This window comes from Asterias amurensis, chromosome 19 (genome assembly GCF_032118995.1).
Source record: "Asterias amurensis chromosome 19, ASM3211899v1".
In the NCBI taxonomy this organism is placed as follows: domain Eukaryota; kingdom Metazoa; phylum Echinodermata; class Asteroidea; order Forcipulatida; family Asteriidae; genus Asterias; species Asterias amurensis.
This window is the reverse complement of record NC_092666.1, coordinates 8,438,932-8,460,038: the sequence shown is the minus strand read 5'-3', so window position 1 is coordinate 8,460,038 and position 21,107 is coordinate 8,438,932. Positions and strand designations below refer to the sequence as shown.

The window sequence follows — 21,107 nt, the reverse complement described above, 5'->3', positions numbered from 1 at the left end:
TGGTGTATTGATGCTTGACCCCAGCATCATTGAATCATGGTAGTCAGCAATCTGTTTGTCTCATTGTTATCTATTGTTTGACCTAAGCCAATCGTACTCCACCAGGCTGTATCCAACGACCAACTATGTCCCTCATGACCCATGGTGTCTATGGAATTCTTTTCTTTTTTAGTGGAGGTTTTTTTTTTTGTACCTTAGTTCGGTGGACCACAAGTGGGCAAGTATCAACTTGTTTCACTTGAGTTAAACTGGAAAAAAAGGTAACAAATAAATCCTTTCTACCATAAAAGTATTGTATGTAGGCCTACACGTGTTGGCAGTTGCCACGTGTTTTGTCCCTTCATTCACTCACTTATCTCATGACTTTTAGCCTTCGAGAAAGACTCTGCTATTAAGGATCGAAACGTCAGGCCATTAACCTTTTTTCTACAATCAGTTTCCTAATACTTTTTGTGAATTTGATTTGAAGTCAAGGAAAATAAACTGTACATATTTTCCTTGAAAAATACGTCGAAACGTCAGGCCATTAACTTTTTTATCTACAATCAGTTTCCTAATACTTTTCATGAATTTGATTTGAAGTCGGGGAAAATAAACTGTACATATTTGTAGTTACATTTCCCTTGATTTATGTCATACCTGTATGTCTACTCGAACTCTGCATGACCCTGCCGTATCCATGTCATTAGTGAAGCATTATCTGACATGTACCAACTTGTCCACTTGGGTTATTGTCCTGCTTAAAGTTACTGTGCTTTACATGTACATGTACATCTCTAATGTACATGCCATACTAGTTCTGAGTGGTCAGCTCATTCCTGAATGCATTAAGCATGCAAACTAAAGAAACATGTTGCCTTGGATCGGTCGAGTTGGTCTTTGAAAAACGTTTGTAACCGTTTGTTATAAAATGCATATGGTTAGAAAGATGATTTAAAAGTAGAATACAATGATCCACACAAATTTGCCTCGAAATTGCGTGGTTTTCCTTTTACTGTGGATCATTATTTTACTTTCAAAATATCTTTCTAACCATATGCATTTTGTAACGAACGGTTACAAACGCTTTTCAAAGACCAACTCGACCGATCCAAGGCAACCTGTTCCTTTAAGGATGACTAATGACATTGCTAGGCTGGTACCTCATTCTAGCAAGTGCATGGCAGTTTGTTTTTTGTAAAGGGTCTGGGTACTTTTTGTAGGACTCAAAACATAATGTGTACAGATTTACATTAAACCATAGAGTAAGGAACTCACACAGTTTGAAAATAATAATATTAGATAGCTTCCCTTAAAAGGTGCTGTGGTTTTTGAGAAAGGAGTAAATCAAGTCACGAAAATAATTTTCGTCTCTGAAGGCGAAACTTAACATAGCATGTATTTTCGTGCCATTGTTTTACTCATTTCTCAAAAACTACAGCACCTCAGCTAGTGATATTTTAAGGTAAGCTTTTTACTTAAGCTTTTTACCTTTCATTATCTTCAAGTTTACTGTAAATCTGTGGACATTGTGTTTTGTGTTGCAAAAAGTATACAGGATTTGTAAAGATGAAGAAGAAAAAAATACTCTGAAAGCCTACTGAAGTTCATCCTAGAGTAATATTTCCTTTTGAAAGGAATACATATTAAAACCAAAAGAAATTCTCTAAAAACTAAAATTAAAAAAAGCAACAGCAGATTTTCATAGTTGCAACCAAATTTAAGAACAAGGTGTTAACATGATGGCAGTTGTGTATTGTTGCTCAGTATTTTCTCTTGACTCCTGGGTCCAATTTCATAGAGCTGCTAAGCACAAAAATTTACTTAGCATGAAATGTTTGCCTTGATAAAAACAGGATTTCCCAACCAAATTTCTACGTGATTTTCAAGATAAGCATACAACAGCTGAATACCAGTAACTAGGAAAAATAACAAAATGGAAATTCGGTTGGTAATCCTGTTTTTATCAAGGAAGAAATGTCATGCTAAGCAAATTTTCGTGCTTAGCAGCTCTATGAAATTGGGCCCTGACCACAAACCTCACTTAATTACACTCCCTCCTTGTAAAGATTCAAATCCTAACTGATGTTTGTAGCTTTGCATGGTGTGAATAATAAGAACGATCTATAAATTAAATAGTGAACTACCAGGTACAACCGCTATAAAATCTCTTTTGAGGGAGTGTAAAGAGCCAGTAGTTTTTGAACAGTATACTCTGCTCGTCTTCAGGAGAAAATCCTACTCTGATAATTAACAAGTTTCCTTCTTTCTGTTTTTCTTTCTGTGTATTAGATCAGCCTACATATCTTATGGAGGTCTGCTGATGAGACTGCAGGGTGATGCTAATAATCTCCATGGCGTGGAGCAAGACATGCACGTTTACCTCCTGATGAAGAAGTTGGCCTTCTAGAATCTTCTAGGTCACTTTGGAGACTTTTGGGACGATTGAGGGCAGCAGACTTAAGGCTCGGTCACACAGGCCCCGAAAACGAAAACGAGAATAATAAAAATGCACGCCCTCTGCTTGAATAAGTGTGGGCGTAATCTGCAGGGAGTAATTCAACCAATAGTCGTGATCGTTAATAAGTCGTGATCGTTATCGTTTTCGTTATCGCTGCAGTGTGACTCAGCCTTTACTGGGCAATATACCTTTTTGCAAATACCCATTGGGTGCGTTCGTTTAGCTTCCCTGGGTCGACCCCGGTGTGTGGCGTTTTTTTTTGCCAGGACGAACGTGTGTAACTATCTGCACACGTTCGTCCTGGAAAAAGAAAACGCCACACACCGGGGTCGACCCAGGGAAGCTAAACGAACGCACCCATTGTGCAAGTGGTAACTGTTGAGTGAGGTGCATGCTGTTCTAGCTAGTGATCAAACTTGAGCGCTAGCTAGACCAGCATGTACTTCATTCAATGCCTACAGCACGCTTACCGAAGATTTGCGATAAGGTCTATAGACCCTTCCCATGAAATATGTAAATTGCACGCCACGCATTGGCACGAACACTTTGGTTGGGAAAAATGAAGGAGCATTGTGCCTTTTTTGTACGGGGATGAGGAGGGCGTGACGCAGATGCATTTGTGCGTCTGCATAGTGCACCTCTCCCTGGCGTTTTCCGCCCAATAGTGTGTGTACGCATGCCTGAATGTAATTAGCATATTTCATGGAAAGGGTCTATTAAAGTCTCTGGACACTATTGGTAATTGTCAAAGACCAGTCTTCTCACTTGGTGTATCTCAACATATGCATAAAATAACAAACCTGTGAAAATTTGAGCTCGATTGGTCGTCGAAGTTGCAAGATACTAATGAAGGAATAAACACCCTTGTCACACCATGGTCACTCACATGAAGTTGTGTGTCTTCAGATGCTTGATTTCAGGACCCCAAAATCAAATTCTGAGGTCTCGAAATCAAATTCCCGGAAAATTACTTCTTTCTCGAAAACTACGGTTCTTCAGAGGGAGCTGTTTCTCACAATGTTTTATTTTATCAACAGCTCCCCATACCAACAGCTCCTCGTTACCAAGTAAGGTTTTATGCTAATAATTATTTTGAGTAATTACCAATAGTGTCCACTGCCTTTACATCAAGCATAGTTTTCTTCCAACTTTGGTCTGATTTCCATTTTTGTTTGCCCTTTGCACAAATCTGAAAAAGTGTTATTAAATAGCCTAAAAAAAGTCTTCTAAACCTTACACTGGTGTATTTTTGGAGGTTAGCGCTTGTACTTGACAAATTGTTCCTACATTTTTCTAAGGACTTAATATCATACCTGTAAAGTTTATCCTGAAGGCCTGTCTGCTGTGACATTGCGTCTCAAAGTCTCTCAGTGTCTTGAAGAAAGTTGTGTCTTTGTAAGGAAAAGTGCAGCATTGGTCTTTTTGTTAATTTCAGTACTTCTCAAGTAAACCATTTGGACACATTTCAATTGCTCTGCTTTTTTTTGCTTTTTTTAGTGGTGCTGGATAGCTCGGTTGATGGAAAAAAAGAATAGAAAAACCAATGTTGTACATTATCCTTATATAGCACAGTGTAAATAGATCTTTAGATAAGTGGGCGGGGAAAGGGGATAGAGGTTGGGATGGGTTAGTAGGTATCATACTTAGGATGGATTTCACTTTGAAAATGTAATTTAAAAATGTTAATATTACCACAGTAATTGACGTTGTGACTTAGCTCTCGGGATCGGGGCCGTCCAAAGTTTCCAACATGGTTGAGGTTGAACAGTGAGAACTACTTTTGAGGACCCCCTCCCATAATGGCATAATTTCAACATACCTTTGAATTTGTATTCAAGTTTCAGACTTTTTCGTTAGTAATGACTTTCACCCCTGGATGTGGGTCAAAACTCAATGGATTTTACACCTCCCCCTCCCCTCTCTCTCTCTCTCTCTCTCTCTCTCTCTCTAATGACCTCTGACCCAAGGGCATGAAATGACTTAGAATGTCATCTCTAAAGATCGTGATAACTAAATTTCTTTGAGAATGTTTTTTAATTGTATACTGTTCTTTGTTTCAGTCAATTCTTTTTCAAGTCGGAGTTGTAAATAAAACTTGAGTATGTAATAGATATTTCCAGTTTCTCTCTGTGTTTTCTTTGTGACTGTATTTATTTAAAGACATTTACGTTTCAGCATTTAGGCATGGAATTACTCGGGGCGACGGAAGCCATGCCTTCCTGTGCCCTTTGTCTTGGCCTTGGTGCCCCTTCAAAAGTTCACCATTGACTTTAAGTTTTTCCAGTGGAAGTGCCCTTTCCACAGGTTATCAGATGAAATTCCAGGCATGAGCATGACACTTGATTAATCATATAACATAAAAGGCCGCTGGCAAATAACATGAAATGAAATGAAATCAGCCACAAGCTTCTGACTGGCACCCCTGAACAAAGATATTGACTAGGCAGACCATAACATAATGGCGAGATAGATCAGTTGGTTTAAAGCCATTGGACACTTTCGGTAAACGGTATTGTCCAAGGCCCACACTTCGCGTCTCACAACTTATATAAACCAAAAGTTTATAGTCAGTTATGCGTGAAAAATAACTTGCCATCCCTTCAAAGTTCTGCGGCCAGACCTCTCCCCACCCCTCGCAAACCTGCGTTAATTGTGAACTCATTCAATAAATACTTTAACAAAAATGTGGCTATTAATTTCGTCCAATCTTAAAATCAGTCATTTTATAAATATGGTTGATTGTTTAATAGTGGGTGGCTAATGGGGGAGGGGTGTTGTTGAACGAGGGCGGGATTAACCTACACATTCCTTGGAAACGTTTTAATTAAGGAACAAACAAAACAAACTAAACAATTATTGTCCCCGTCACTCAGCTAAAGCTGCCTTTGTCCCGGAGGTCCTATTTAACATGGCTCTGTATTCGCCAACGGGCTTATCTAAAATGAACAAACAACACAATAATTATTATTGAAGATTCACAGTATTATTGCAATGACTGATCAATCATTATGACATTCGTTTTTACCTTCTATATACCTTCAGGTGTTTCATTTCCAACTTTTTCCAAGAAAGTAAGTTCATTTTTTTTTTTTGAAAGGGAATGATGATGGCTAACCCCGCATTCACACCTCCAAATTGTTATTGTTTTGTTTTGTTCCAAAACTGCAATGAATGTTTTTGGCCAACAATAATAATGACCGATCGAATTATGCGTCAATTGATTTGAGCTAAAATAACAAGTCTCTCTTGGTACTAAGCAACCCACACACCCGTAAGAACTACGTGTTCATGTATACGTAGCGTGCCGCAATTCAATTTTATCAATGGGTTGAAAGGAGCCTAAAGACGGCGCACTGCACAAAGCAATTCCCGCTCGCCCACGACCAAACCCGGGGCGGAAAGGTCACACTGGCTTCTCGTCTGATCTTGTTTACAGTCGCTTCCTTTATCTAGTGGATAGTTGACAATAACAAACAAAGAAATGGGTTTCGATGCCCACGTAAATCTGGGTGCTTGGTTCATAAAAAAAAAAAAAAAATGTGATTATGGAAGTGGGAAAGAAAGGATCAAGAAAGAGGGCGGTTGGTGGGGGATTTTTTCTTGAGCTATTTTTATCTCCGTGTTTATTATGACTATTTTTATCCATAATGCCCCAAAGTATCCAATTACAACAATTTTTAGAAGTGGGGGTGGGGCAAATTCTCTTAAATCTCTGCACCCCCCCCCCCCCCCCCCCCCCGTCTTCCGATCCCGAAGGAAACAGCATGGGGCCCAATTTCAGAAATTTCTTGGCTAAGCAAGAAATGATAGCATGGTACCCGGAGTCGCAGCAATGGTAACTGTATGTATTCTGGCTGGTAACCTTTTTTTTGCTATTAAAGCAAATAAGTTTTGTGCTCAGCAATTTTGTTTTTACCTTGCAGGCTTTATGAACAGTGGGCCCTGGTAGAGCTCATTTTATTGGCGTAACAATATTTTGAAATTATTATTAGACAGTAATTTTCCCCAGTTCCACATTATAGTGTGGTTTGGGGAGTAAATTAACAGTCTGCTGCCCTCTGTGACTTTTTAAATTTAGTCTCATGCGGGGAAAATGAGTTTTTATTGAGTACGACTGACTATAATGGGGGAAATAAAATGCTCCCTTACTGTTTAAAAATATGATATTATAATTGTTTTTATTTCACACCACCACAAGCTTATTATTGATAAGAAAATATCCATGCTTCAAACAACACCTGTTGCAAGTTTTACAATTATGTACATCAAGGAGACTTCAATTTGTATACATTAACAAAATTCAAGCGAAAAAATCCTCCTCCCCGCCACGCTGGCTTTGGGGTATGTGTGGCTTTGGACGTGTATCTGAAATTGTCTAATATGGAAGCTTTCTGTTTTTCGTGGGTATGGTGCTCTGGCCGCCAAGCCAGAGTTGGCAAATTAATAACAAAAGAGCCTAAGTATTGCTTGAAGCATTTGCATGATGTGGAGAAGAAGAAACTATAAATACGAATAGTAAACTTGCCGGTACAGCCATGTGTACATCTCTTAGGGTGAGTGTTGGCTCTGAGGAGAGCCGGTTGGGTCTCGACGTTTTGAACAGTATACTCTGCTCGTCTTCAGAGAACTATGTTAAATTTTGAAGAGCATGCCTATCTTAAAAGTTCGATCAAAATTATTTCTATAAAACATGCCGATCAGAAGTGACTAGTATTATATTGTTTTAGTTGCAAGTGTAGGCCAGCTGCCGTAAAACGGGCCTAATAAAAAATAGCGGGATGCTTCGCGCGGCACCCACTCATTATTGCGTAGAGAATTCTGCAAAACCTAGTGTGGTGTAGGGGGGGGGGCGGTGCGCTCAGTCATACGTACCCTTCCGTTGATAACAAACAAAAGAAAAGGTCACTATGGCTTTAAATTATCCCCTCGAAAGTCAGCAAATGGACGACTCCGATATAGCTTAAAGCCTAATACCTGAAATATTGTTTTGAATTGACTTCAATGTTTTTTTTTTTTTTTATGAGGTATCGCATAGGCCTAGATCTGGATGTTTATATGAATTTTTGAAATTTTCTACTTTTCTGCTACAATGACTTATAAATGCATCAACAACTGACAACAATTCAGAACGCTTGAGTGTGGCCCGCGTGTGGTGGTACGAGAAAAAAAATCGCCTCCCGCCCCCTTTTGACGCCGCGTTTTGGTGTCAAGAGGTGGCGCCCTAAACTTCAACTGCACACCAATTCCAAAAAACATAACATTATGCGAAGACTCGAGACGTGACATACGGTGACACATGATGCCAGATAAGTAGTACAGTCGTTTGACCAGTTCTGGATCACTTCTTGAATTCACATGTTTTTTTGTTGCAATCTCTTTGATATCTTAAACAAAAAAGTTTATCAGTTTACCTAAACATGTCATAAATCTCACCAAGTATTCACTGACAAAAAAAGATTAGTTCTTTTGAAGAGGCTTTGGGAAAAGTATCGTCACCTGTTTGACCAGTTCAGGATCAGTTGAATCTATTCTGAATCAGTAGAGTGCCCTTTATTGTAAACCCATACTCCCATTCATAAAACTGTCTCTCAAGGACACGACACATCAGAGGTGTGTTGGCATGGACTTGGACTTCCTTTCTTTAGTGAATGTCATGCAAGTGTCTTCAATAGCAGCGCAAAAACCCAGCGACAAAACCACAAAACAACAGCAAAGGCAAATGAAAAAGTGAAGCGAACCTAAAAAGCATTATTGACCCCTCCAAGCTTAATTTTCTCACAAAATAAAAAATCTACAAGAATTTGTTGAAGTAATGTTTCTCAAAATCAACTAAATAAACTTTCTATTGCAGTAGTATGATTTTACCAGACTTAGTAAGTTAGTGCAGCACCATTTGACGCAATGAGATGTTAAGTGATCCCGAACTGGTCAAGGGTAAGTTGCCCCCCCAAAGAAGATTTTGATAACTTTGTCTCCTCAAAAAAGCAAGATGACTGCACAGTATTTACAGGAATGTTTTTTTACACATTCTTATCATTTTACATAAATATTTTTTGCCCCGGCACTCCAATTCTAAAGGTAAGAAGTTTTAACAGTGTTTTTCAACCAACATTTTCAACAACAAAAATGACAAATTTCGCAGACAACCTTCAGGAAAACGGCCATAATTTATTTGCTGATGATGTTTGGCACCTTATTTTGGGTCTGTTGGTTTAATGGATGTTAATCTTCACATTTATCAACAAAAATTGGTAATAATGAGAAATGATATAATTATTTGGTTATTGCAAAGTTGAAGTGATCCCGAACTGGTCAATGATCCCGAACTGGTCAAATGACTGTACACACATGTCACAAAATGTAGCTAGTTTTTCGTCGTAGCCAAGCAAGGTCATAAGAACCTCAGCGGGTGTAGTGTGGTGAGGATGATCGGGCCATTGAGGAAGGAAACTCCTCTATGCGTGTGCCAAATTGTTCTGACAGTGATCACTGACAACACGGGATGCCGAACCACGACTCATCTCTGGCTGGGGGTGACGTGAAGCACGGGCTGAAGAAAGTTATACCCTGGCTCTGAGCACTGTGCTGCAGGGAGACATGCATGCAGAGAGCACGGTGAGGAATTTAAAATTGGTTGTGTTTTTACCCTTCCATAATCCACATTCACTCATCATAGTCATTTGTATAATATCAACTTTAATTTACCACCACATAATATGATTTAACTACTTACTTACCACATTGCTTTTTTTATAACACGTGAAACAACAAACAAAAAAGAATGTGCCAAAGAAACTCGATTCATTTATTTTTTTTTTTTTCAGGAGAAGAAATATTCCTTCCTTCATGATGAAACAAACATTTTTGCAAAACAATTTGAGTTGAAGGCATTGTGCACTCGGGTAAAATTGGGATAACTTTCCGTATGGCGCCACCACTTTTTCACCCTTTTTTACAGAAAGCGGTATCTCATTGAGGTAAATTAGATACTATATATTATTTCATATCGAATGAAAAAATTGTGGCGCCATACGGAATTTTTTTTTTTAAATTGTACCAGCTGCTGTTGAACTGTTGGAAGTTTAGTTTATGCTTTTTAAAGATCTTCAACAAAATGTTGGGAACTGTGCGCAAGTTGTTTTTTGTGAGAAATGAAACTTGGAGGAGGGAGTTGCTGTTAGAACTTATTTGTGTCAATGTTTTGTTTTATTTTTTTTTTTGCTGGGGTTTTGCACTGCTGTTAAAAACAGCATTCACTGGAGAAAGGGCACGAAGTCCATGCTAGCAAACTGCTGTAAAATTTGTCTTTTTTGAGAGACTGCAGTTTTGTGAATAGTAGTATGGGTTTGCGACACTTAAGTTGTAAAAATAGGGCAAACTGATTCAGAATACGTAGAATCAACTGCCTCAACTGATTCTGATTCTTGAATAGGGCAGGCCATGAATTACACAGAGGTCGTGGAGTCAGTTGCCCTTTGTCTTGGCCTTGGTGCCCCTTCAAAAGTTTCCCATTGACTTTTAAGATTTTTTAACTAGAGTGCCGTTTTTCAAAATGAAAATGACGTTGCCCTTTCAAAGATGAACTTCCAGGCCATAGAACTCGTCAAACAGATCGATACTTTCTCGAGGAAAGAAGCCTTCTTCAAAAGGTTTTACCTTTTTCATTTTTGTCAAGTTGGACAGAGTTTTATGAAATGTTTGTAAACTGATCAACTTTTTTGTTATAGATGTCAAAGAGATTATCACTCTACTCTAGCTTTTATTTTTTGGATCACCAGTTTCTTAACATCTTCTATTTTTTAATAATCCCCATTATCCATACAAATTGGTGCAATGGTCCCTAAAATCTAATTAATAAAAAATATTAAAAACTGACTCTCAACATGCTGAAACTTTTCTGTTTGTGTCCAGATATCTATAAATCTGCATTTAAATGTAGTTTCAAAATGTGTAATTTACCACTGCAATGAATCATGAAGTGTAGAAGTTACACAAGACAATTTTGAAGCTGTTGCAAACTGCTTGTTAAAAGACCAACAAGAACGACTTTTATAATGCAAAAAATTTTTAATGTGGCCTGACATTCCAACCCTAGCCAGCAGAGTCTTTTTTAAAGATGTAGGGTAGCCCTGTGCTAGTCTTGGTTCCAAGACCATTGGTGTTGCGCAGTCACACACAACCAATCAGAACATTGGTTGTGTGTGACCGCAACACCAATGGTCTTGGCAACCAAGACTAGCCCAGATTATACAATAAGTGGAAGGCTTCAGGGCTTGGATGTTGTTGCACAATATCCCATCACATCTGTGCACCACCTGCTTGGTTGGTTGTTGGTTTATACCTTTTTATCACTTGCTTACATGTACAAAAGGGCCACACAGTGCCTGCAGCCAGTAAAATGCTAGGATTTATCCTATCTCCAGGTAAGACAAGCATGCTCATGAGACAAGTAACCTGCCCTAAGTTAAAAGGGGTTCAATGGTTCTATGGGTCTTCCGGATATGGAGTTCAACTCGTCCTAGGTCAAAAGATTAAATCCTAAGTTGGTGATATCGACAGCAGTACTTCCTGCAGTGCAAAATTATATTTGGTTGAAATTGCTCTGTCTGATTGTTTTTTAGAAAAGAAATTCTGCAGAAATGGGGTACACTCAGAACTTGTTCAGCTTGTTAGGCCTACTTACAAACAATGGACACTCTTGGTAATTACTCAAAATAGTTGTTAGCATTAAAACTGACTTGTTAACCAGCAATGAGAGCTGTTAATAGTATAAAACATTGTGAGAAACGGCTCCCTCTGACTGAAGTAACCAAGTTTTTGATAAAGAAGTAATTTTCCACTAACAAATTTGAATATTTTGAATTAGAGACCTCAGAAGTAGTTTTTGAGGTCCTGAAATTAAGTATCTAAAGTGAAAGCACACAACTTCGTATGACTAAGGTGTCCAGTCTCTAAAATGTTGAGTTTATTTGGACAATGACAAAATACAATTCCCTTCGACCTGTATAATCCTGTGGAAAAACACAATGTCAACAGATTTTCTGAAAACTTACACGGATTGAATATAATGATAGCACATGTAGAAAGCTTCCCTTAAAATTTGTCTTGCTTAGCTGTTGTAGTTTGTTAGTAAAAAAAGTCACAAAAATAATTTTGTCTCAAGAATAATTTGTTTGTTTAATGTAAATCTCTTGACATTGTGTAAAAGGGTCTGGTTACTTTTTGTGCTTTATAGGACACAAAAACCCAATGTCGACAGATTTTCTAAAAACTTACAAGGTTTGAAGATAGTGATAGTAGAAAGCTTCCCTTAAAATATTACTTGCTGAGGTGCTGATACATGTAGCAGGGAACGATTTCGTCCAAAATTTGTGCATAGCAAAACTGCTATGCAAATTTTTTTTTTGTATAGCAAACTCAAAAGTTTGCATAGCAGTCCATAAATTTTGCATAGCAAATTTTAAAAAATGCTTAAATTGCCGATATGTATATTTGCGCAACGGGTTAAGGTCTTAGGGCGAAATTTAAGTAAAATGATGTCATACATAGGGCCTAGCTTGTTACTTTAATTGTTTTCGTTGTGAAAAAAAGGAGAATAAAAGAAGTGACATCTCTTCCGGCACGAATCTGTGTGCTAAACACGACATCCAGTGTCAACTAGTTAAGGACGCAATCACCATGGAATTGATTTGTTCTTTATCCCACAATTTCAGACTTGGTTTATTATAAAATAAACACACCAAAATCAGCCTCCATATAGCGCGTAACGAATGTTTTCATTGGTCGATTTTGCCCTACTGCCAGAGCACTGGGTAAAAGTATTCAACATCACGGAAGAAAATGTTAGTCGTCGGCGGCGGTGATTTCTTATTAATTTAGCATCGTTTTTCTTGCGGGAAAATTGATTAAATATGAATGGCTTTAAATAAAAAATCTATATTTTTGTATCAAGCATAAATGTTGCAAAATATGCATCGCAAATTGGATCGCAAAATTTGCGAAGCACTTTTTAAAATTGCATAGCAAATCATCCAAATTGCATCGCAAATTGCGATGCGATACAGGGGAAATCGTTCACTGTGTAGTTTTTGGAAAATGGGTAAAACAAGTTGCGAGAAAAAATTATTCTTGTGTTTGTTTGTCTCACATAGACGGAAAAATATTTATGATGTAAACCGTATTTTCGTGACCCCCCCCCCCCCCAATTGTTGTACTAATTTCTCATGAACAAGGCCTGCAGCACCTCCGCAAGTAATATTTTAGGGGAACCCTTCTACTATCAATCTTCAAACTGTGTAAGCTGAATATGTAGGCCTAGACTTTTGCCAGAAATGCCATGGAATGTATAGCACTGGACCTTTTTGTGAACAAAGGTAATATTGTAATCTAAATACCATGTCAAATTCATATTGCAGACCATGCTATGCAGCATTGTAGTTCATCCTTTAAAAGTATTGCTCCTTTAAAATCTCTTCTGAGATTTCTCACCAGCCTAGTAGCCCATGTGGTATTTTGCTCAGGAATTTATGGTAATAAGCAGTAAACTCTTTAAATTGTAGACCTCCATCTGAACTCCCTGGTGTGCTATTACTTCAGATAGTGTCCAGGTGGCAGGACTGTGGCCACTAGCAGTCGGTGCAGAGTTCTTCTACATTGTACCGCCATGGTCAGTTGATGGTGCATGGAGCTGACGGTGCATGGAGCTGCTCCATGCTCCATGGTGCAGTGCAAGTCTGGCCACTTGCATTGTGCTGTACATGTACCTCTAAAATGTCCTCTATTTTAAAAGCCTCCAAAGCCAATTGATATACATGTATCTCCAAGTTTGGTTCATGAAAGTAGTCACTGATGTTTTAAAAGCATCGGCCTAGTTGCTGATGATGGATTTGGTAAGCTTGTTTGTTATATTGCTTGTCTTTGTTTGTCGACTGTATTTTGCTGTGAACTGTCAGTGTTACTTTTTTTCTTGCATTCATTTTTAGATTTTATTTTCAAGATGTGATGGTGGACTATTCTAAGGTGTGGTCCTGAAACTGTACTTAGCAACTTCTTACTCATCGATCTGTAAAATTGTACTTGTGGCATCTTGAATGTCGCTGAAGTTTTTAAAGAAGTTCATTTTTTCTTTCGAAAAAAAAAGCTCAGACTAATACTAAATAGTATAACTTTCTGGTCTAAATGTGATAGGCCTAATTACCTACACAATTGTTTTGTTTAAGTCAGCCGAGTCTAACTCTACCTCCATTCCCGTCGTGTTTATTGTGATTTTTGTAGTAAAAAATGCATACGTGGTAATGTTTAAGAATCTTAGTAACTTTCGTGTGTGTATGTGTGACAGACAGAAATGTATGGTTCTGTTTTCTATATTATAGTTCCCTTTGATTTTAACATTTAACTGAGAGGTGAACCTCCTATTTTGCTAACCATTGCTTACTCATACATACGAGAACTTATGTACACTCCAGAAGACGATCAGAAGACGATCAGAAGACTATCAGAGCATACTGATCGAAACGTCGAGTTAAACCAACGGTTCTTTTCAGAACCACCCCAACTCATTTAGAGATTATTACATGGTGTTACCGCAAACTCTTCTATTATAGAATTTACACTATTATTCTCTTAAAAGAACATTACAGAATTGGTTTTGCTGGCAAAAAAAGTTGTTGACAATGTAAGCACTCTTTGTAATCCACCATGCCTTAACTGACAAACCTGTTGAAGTTAGAGATCGACCATCTTGGTCACAAGAGAATAGTGAAATACGGTTACAAATTTTGCATTGCATCAATGCCAAAACAAAAATGAATAAAACGCTCACTGAGCGATAAACTCCAAACCCGAAATTAGATTCTTTATTTCTCATCAAATATGAAATTTCAGACAAAAATATTTCATGGGATTTTTCTACTATCATCATTAGACCGTGTAAAATTTTATGTTAATCTGTGATCATCACGATTTTTGTTTCTTACCAATTCTTAAGCTTTCCTTGAATTTTCATGCCATAGTTAGTCCTACCATGGAGGAATTTACCATGGAGGAATTCCTCTTGCCAACCCCCCCCCCCCTTCCACCCCTGACCCCCAATCAGGTCCAGCTGTACAGGTCATTGTTTATTGGAACTTGAGAAGTCACAAGTGGTCTCATTTGCATATTCCTTTGTATTTATAGTTGTTTCATGTATTGAGCTAAGTCATGGCCCAGGAATGCAGTTCATCCTGTGGGTCTTTTTCATAGTTATGCAAGGAGGCAAAGTTTTGAAGAGATAATTAGTTTAATAGGGCTGGCTGTGTGGGTGGTTTCAGTTGTTAGATGTACATCACATCTTCATCATGATGTTTCCAGACTTGAGTTTCAAGCCTCTTCATCATGATGTTTCCAGACTTGAGTTTCAAGCCTCTTCATCATGATGTTTCCAGACTTGAGTTTCAAGCCTGTTACATTTGGATGACCTGTGATGCTTCTTCATAGTCTATTTAGGGCCCAGCCCAATGGTTTTGTTTGCCTTGAGTTACAAATACTCTTATTTCCAGAAATATTCACAACAAATCGTGGGTTTGAGAGTCCTTAAAACTGGATACAATGTGTAGCAATTTATTGTTGATGTTCAGACTGTTTGTAGGACACAAAACACAATGTCCACAGATTTGCATGAAAGGGAAGGTACACATTTGGTAATAACTATAAACAAATAGCTTAAAAACTTGGTAACGAGCGTTGGAGAGCTGTTGATAGTATAAAACATTGTGAGAAATGGCTCCCTCTGAAGCAGCATAGATTTTGAGAAAGAGGTAATTTCTCACTAAACCAGAAGTCTTTTATTCCTATCTGAAAGCACATAAATTCATTCAACAAGGGTGTTTTTTTCTCTCATGATTTTCTCTCAACTTTGATGGCCAATTTAGCTCAAATTTTATTATTATTTATTAAAATTTTGTTATTTTATGCTTAATTATGTTGGATACACCAAGTTAGTGAGATGACTGGTCTTTGACAATTTCATTCCCTTTAAACTTACTTATGGTTTGAAGTTATTGATGGTAGAAAGCTTCCTTTAAATTTTACTTGTTTATTTTATGTGCTGTAGTTTTTGAGATTGTGGGTAAATTGTAAGGAATCATTGGCCTATTTTTTAGTTAGTATCCCGGTGGGAAAGTTCTAGCCAACCTTAATCTTTTGCACTCCCCCCCCCTCAGTCTGTTGGTGCCTCCATGCATCTCATCTGACCACTCATGGTGGTCAATAATCATTGCCCTCTAGCCAACCTTAATCTTTTGCACTCCCCCCCCCTCAGTCTGTTGGTGCCTCCATGCATCTCATCTGACCACTCATGGTGGTCAATAATCATTGCCCTCTAGCCAACCTTAATCTTTTGCACTCCCCCCCCCTCAGTCTGTTGGTGCCTCCATGCATCTCATCTGACCACTCATGGTGGTCAATAATCATTGCCCTCCAGTGGTGGTCTAGGAACAGGTGGTCAAAAGGACACTTGGCCTATTGTGCTTTTGTATCAGGCTGAGTAAAAAAATAATTATGTTTAGCGCCTGGGTTTCTAAAAAAATATATAGGAGGGGACCCTTTTTATTTGTAATATTATTAAGATGACCCCCATTCTTTGTACTATTCATTTTTTTTTCACTTTCTGATTTGTTTTAGGTGGTACTGGTTACATCGTCATTCATGGATTGCAAGAATGGAATCAACACAAACCGTGTCCGCATGCTTGGTCCTGAGAGACTCTCCAAACCTGTCTTAGACAAGAAATGGGATCGAGCCAAAGTTGTCTGCTCTCAGCCTTATAAGGTAATAATCTTGCTACATGTTGTAAAAAACTCCTCAAAGATATATAGAGTCAAAACAAACACTCTCTCCTGCTAATTAGAAAAAAAGGATGAAAGAAATTGATATTTCTTTAAAAAGAAAATACCAGTTGATCGTACGGATTTTTCAAAAAAGAGGAGGATGAGGGCCTTACTATTTAATATTTACTCTTTTTTTTCAGGATGGCCGCTTAGTCATTCAAATCAAACAGGCCACCATTTCTTCAGTTAGAACCCATCGCAAACTTATTTTATATCTGTTTGTTATTAAAAATTTAAAAAAGTATTTAAAAAAAGGATGCGGCCCCAAACAAGGATGCAGGCGGGGACGATCAACTGGTATTTTTTGTTATTTGGCCTTAAATCAGAAATCTTGGTCAACTTCTTTTTGACTCAACCAGTACATGTATGGTCCTCGTTTTCGAGCTGTTTCGAACTCTGGATTCGAGTTCTAGTGTTTTTGATCAGCAGAGGGTGGGGTTGAGTACCAGTCCTGGCACTAGTGTTGTCGTACAGATGGGATATTATTTTAAAAGCTGTGAAGCTAAAATTCATATTCCCTGAGAATGCGATTGGGAAGCAAATTTTGACGTTTGGCTGTTTTTGCAGGGAATGTTTCGCAGGAGTTGCGGGCACAGCTCAACTGTTGCAAACTATTCGTTGCGAATTTGTGACATCAAAATTTGCTTTGCATTCTTAATAGCAGGAAGTATGAACCGGCTTAACCCTCATGTACCAGGATTGGCTGTGCATGTAAAATAACCCTGAACAAAGGCAGTAGTTATGTTTAAATGTTACAGAATCTTAAATTTTTAATTTTCTGTCCGAATCACAGTTTGCAGGTATATGGTTCCCACAAGAGATGACAGCTCAAGCCATGAGGAAAAGGGTGAAACAGAGGATGAAGAAGACAGGGAACCAAGCAAGAGGAGTAGAGCATCATGCAAGAAAGCCACACCTAATAAAGCAATGCCTAAAACTGCCACGCCTGAAACTGCCATGCCTAATGTAGACACACCCAAAGATGCCCGACCTGTTGATGAGGATAACAAGGAATAAGTTGCTGCCTCATCAATGGCTGATCAGGTTGGACTTCTTTTAAACACTTTTGGCCTTTGTAATTATAAATAAAAAGAAAATCCGGATTGTATTGCCCTGCAGTCATAAAATCACTTGCATAAAAATAAGCAACAGAGTCGGTAAGTTCAAAGTGTCTTTAATTATAGAGGGTTGCACTTTTACGTCGTCTTTAACTTTGAAAAGTACATTGTTAATTTTGTATTCAGCCATTTACTAAACCTGGTGTTATAAGAAAATGAAAATTACAAGGCGCCGTATTTTTGACAATGTGAGAGCACTCTCAACATAAAGTTTCTCACTTCCAGAGGTATACACGATTCATCCTAATCATTTTAATAGGTGCTTAAGAGGTGGGTTATAATTGTTCGTGATGGATTAGATGTCTGTGGTGATAATGTGTTCCAGTCTTAAATAACTGTTTTGGGTATGAATGAATATATCCCATGAAGTGACATTAATATGTCGAGAGTATCCTCACATGGTTAAAAAAACGTCGCAGTACGAAAATTTTCGTAGTTGTTATCTTATTACATGAAATGTTTCTAAAATGCTTTATACACGTACTATCAAACGCTGTTGTAGGCTTCGGACATCGTTTGTGTTGCCATTCATTTTTAAGAGTGATTATCATACGTATATACCTTCCCTCAAAGTGTCTTGCTCAAGGACACGAGTCATGACGTGGATTTGAACCCACACTCTGACTTGGTCTCTCTGAGTATGATGCAATCTCCATTCAATGTGTGTAGACATAAAAAACATTGGCTTTGACTTGTGTTGGCAAGCAGAACTAATACAATTTCCTATTTGGTTTGACTATTTTTATTACCAGGTCACAAGAAAACAAAGTCAAAGTGAAGCCAAGTTCTACAGATCCCTATGATAGTTCTATTGATGAGGAACCCGACAGGGAGACACCAGACCCTCCAATCTCTCCACCGTTGCCTGCTGTTGTACCTGACCTGCCTGACTTCTTTGAAGGGAAGGTGTTGTTCCTCGATGGGAAGTTTGAAGCAGATGAGAGGTGGCAGTTGACAAGACTTATCGTAGCATTTGAAGGGTACGTGTAATTTGCCATTACAAAGTTTGAGTTGGTAAAGCCCTATTGAAAAATCTATCAGGTTTCCTGGCCGAATTGCTGGAGAATTTTTTGGGATCCTGGTGGGAGGTTGGTGGGATCATTTTATGGGAAGTTAAAAGCAGAAGAGAGGAGACAACTGACAAGACTTATTGTAGCATTTGAAGGGTACATATACGTGTGATTTGCCTTTAACAAAATATTTTGAGTTGGGAAAGGTCAATTTTATTATTATATGTTTTATTTATTTCATCAATGTTGATTAAAAAGACACTTTCAGTAAAAAACTTAAATCTGGTCTCTGTATAATGTATAAATAATACGATAACGAGCAGAAAACATTAAAATGCACTTTCGAAACAAAACCCCCAAGATAAATGAGCCAGAATTACACAAAAAGACACCTTACATATGTATCACAGTACTGTCTCTTACCAGATCAGGGGAACATTGTACAACAAAAACTGCTTCTGTAAGTGCCGACTCTATGCTCACGGTTTGCAGAGCCATAATTTCATGCCCTGTTCATTGATATTCTATTTTTTTATGTTTTCGATCGATATTTCTCAGGCATTTCAGATCATCCTGGCGTTTGTGCGTTCAAAGTGGATCTACAATTGCTGTGAGAAATCCAAGAAGGTTCTCTATCACTATCAGCCGTTTGTCATCGTGCCGAGCTGAGTCTGGTCTGCTTCAACTAGTTAAAACTGTAGATCAGTGAGGTTTGTTCAATAACTATAGGCTACAAACTTGTTGGCGTGATCATTTAAAGACAGTGGACACTATTAGTAATTGTCAAAGACCAGTCGCCTCACTTAGTGTTTCTCAACTTATGCATAAAATAACAAATCTGTGAAAATTTGAGCTCAGTTGGTCATTGAAGTTGCGAGATAAAAATGAAAGAAAAAACACCCTGTAATCTGAGGTCTCGAAATCAATTTCGTGGAAAATTACTCTCTCGAAAACTACGCTACTTGAGAGGGAGCTGTTTCTCACAATGTTTTACACCATCAGCAGCTCCCCATTACTTGTTACCAAGTAAGGTTTTATTAATTATTTTGAGTAATTACCAATAGTGTCCACTGCCTTTAAAGCCATTATACACTTTTCGGTGTAAAAAAAATTAAAGTTCACAGATTTAAAAAATAATTTACAGGGTTTACAGAAGGTAATGGTGAAAGACTTACCTTGAAATATTATTCCATGAAATGCTTTACTTTTTGAGAAAACATTCAAACAATATCAATTCTCGACAGCGAGAATTACGGATTTATTATTAACACATGTCATGACACGCGAAACGTGGGGAAACAAAGGGTGGGTTTTCCCGTTACTTTCTCCCGACTCCGATGACCGATTGAGCCTAAAATATTCACAGGTTTGTTATTTTATATATAAGTTGTGGTACACTAGGCCTTGGACAAAACTGTTAACCGAAAGTGTCCAATGGCATTAAAACAAATATTCTTTTAAAGGCACTGGAGAGCTTTTGTATTTGTCAAAGACCCTGCCTGCAGCTGCCATTCAAGAACTTGCCACCACTCTCACTTCCTTAAATGTCGTCGGTTAAATTTAGAATCCATTGCCACCATTGTTAGACCCTGTTTATGTTGATATGACTGGCCCCAATGATCAGTTTGACAATCTTTGTGGTTGGAATGGAAAGTTAGACTCGGTATAAAATCTCACGCATGTTCAAGTATTTAGAAAACTCTGGTTCCAATGGAGCATTTTTTTTAAAGGAACGTATTACAGAATTGGTTTTGCTAGCAAAGAATTTGCTGGAAGTGTAAGCACTTTATTTAATCCATCATATACATAAACTGACAAACCTGTTGAAGTTTGAGATCGATCCGCAATCTGGGCCGCGAGAGAATAGTGAAAAACCAATTACAAATTTTGCATTGCATCAATGCCAAAACGAAAATGAATAAATTGCTCATTGAGCGATAAACTCCAAACGCGAAATTAGATTTATTATTTCTCATCAAAATATGAAATTTCAGACAGAAATATTTCAAGGGATGTTTTCTACCATCATGCTCATTAGACCGTATAAGTTAAAAATAAATCTGTGATCTTCACGATTTTTATTTCTTACCAATTCTGTTACGTTCCTTTAAGAGAAAAAAATTTGACCACACTCTCATGAGGCCTAACGTTTGTGGAACTTGCACAGTGTACATAAATAGGGAACAATCTATCAAACATCCTGAGGAGGATAACAAACATCTTAAGAGACAAAGCACTTTGTCACACTTCTTGGTTCTTCAAGAGTTATAACTTTTACAGGTTCACGCTTTAAGATATTTCTCTGGTGATATGATGTGTTGAACCAAACATTATATATTCTATTCAACATACCCCCATATGGTCACGTTGAACACGACATAGCATATCATAGCGTATCATAACCATAAAAAATGTAAAAAAAGTGTAACTCCTGCGCCATCTGAACAACATTTTCAAGCTTATCTTTTTGGAGTGTCTTGTTTACTGGGGACAACAAAATCGTGATTAGTCCCTCATGTAAGTTTTCTTATCATCAAGTTTTCGTGCATGGTTCTGAGTTTGAATACCATGCTTGGTAGACTGCTGACTTGTCATAATGTACAAGGAGAGTCCACCTGCTGAATAAAACAAAACAATGTTTACGTCGTATAACCTTATCTTGACCTACAGTTTT

General features: G+C 37.9%; 2 protein-coding genes across 2 annotated transcripts in view; both read left to right on the top strand.

The window, feature by feature from the left end:
• LOC139951455 (DNA-directed RNA polymerases I, II, and III subunit RPABC3-like) overlaps positions 1-4,551 on the top strand; it is a 49,881-nt gene extending 45,330 nt beyond the window's left edge. The window contains exon 4 of the mRNA XM_071950361.1: positions 2,272-4,551. Coding sequence (XP_071806462.1) covers positions 2,272-2,389 — 118 coding nt within the window. The 3' untranslated portion in view covers positions 2,390-4,551. The remainder of the gene's footprint in view (positions 1-2,271) is intronic.
• A 4,448-nt stretch (positions 4,552-8,999) lies between these two features.
• LOC139951723 (uncharacterized) lies at positions 9,000-19,614 on the top strand. The gene is made up of 5 exons (XM_071950773.1): positions 9,000-9,055; positions 16,100-16,246; positions 17,099-17,349; positions 18,176-18,403; positions 18,992-19,614. The coding sequence occupies exons 3-5, from the start codon at positions 17,288-17,290 to the stop codon at positions 19,140-19,142; spliced, it is 441 nt and encodes a 146-aa protein (XP_071806874.1). The 5' UTR covers positions 9,000-9,055; positions 16,100-16,246; positions 17,099-17,287; the 3' UTR covers positions 19,143-19,614.
• Positions 19,615-21,107: the final 1,493 nt, after the last annotated feature.

Coding starts and splice junctions, on each gene's coding strand:
- LOC139951723 (XM_071950773.1), top strand. CDS start 17,288: ATGCCCGACCTGTTGATGAGGATAACAAGGAATAAGTTGCTGCCTCAT. Junction 17,350..18,175: donor CCTCATCAATGGCTGATCAG/GTTGGACTTCTT, acceptor TTTTATTACCAG/GTCACAAGAAAACAAAGTCA. Junction 18,404..18,991: donor CTTATCGTAGCATTTGAAGG/GTACGTGTAATT, acceptor GATATTTCTCAG/GCATTTCAGATCATCCTGGC.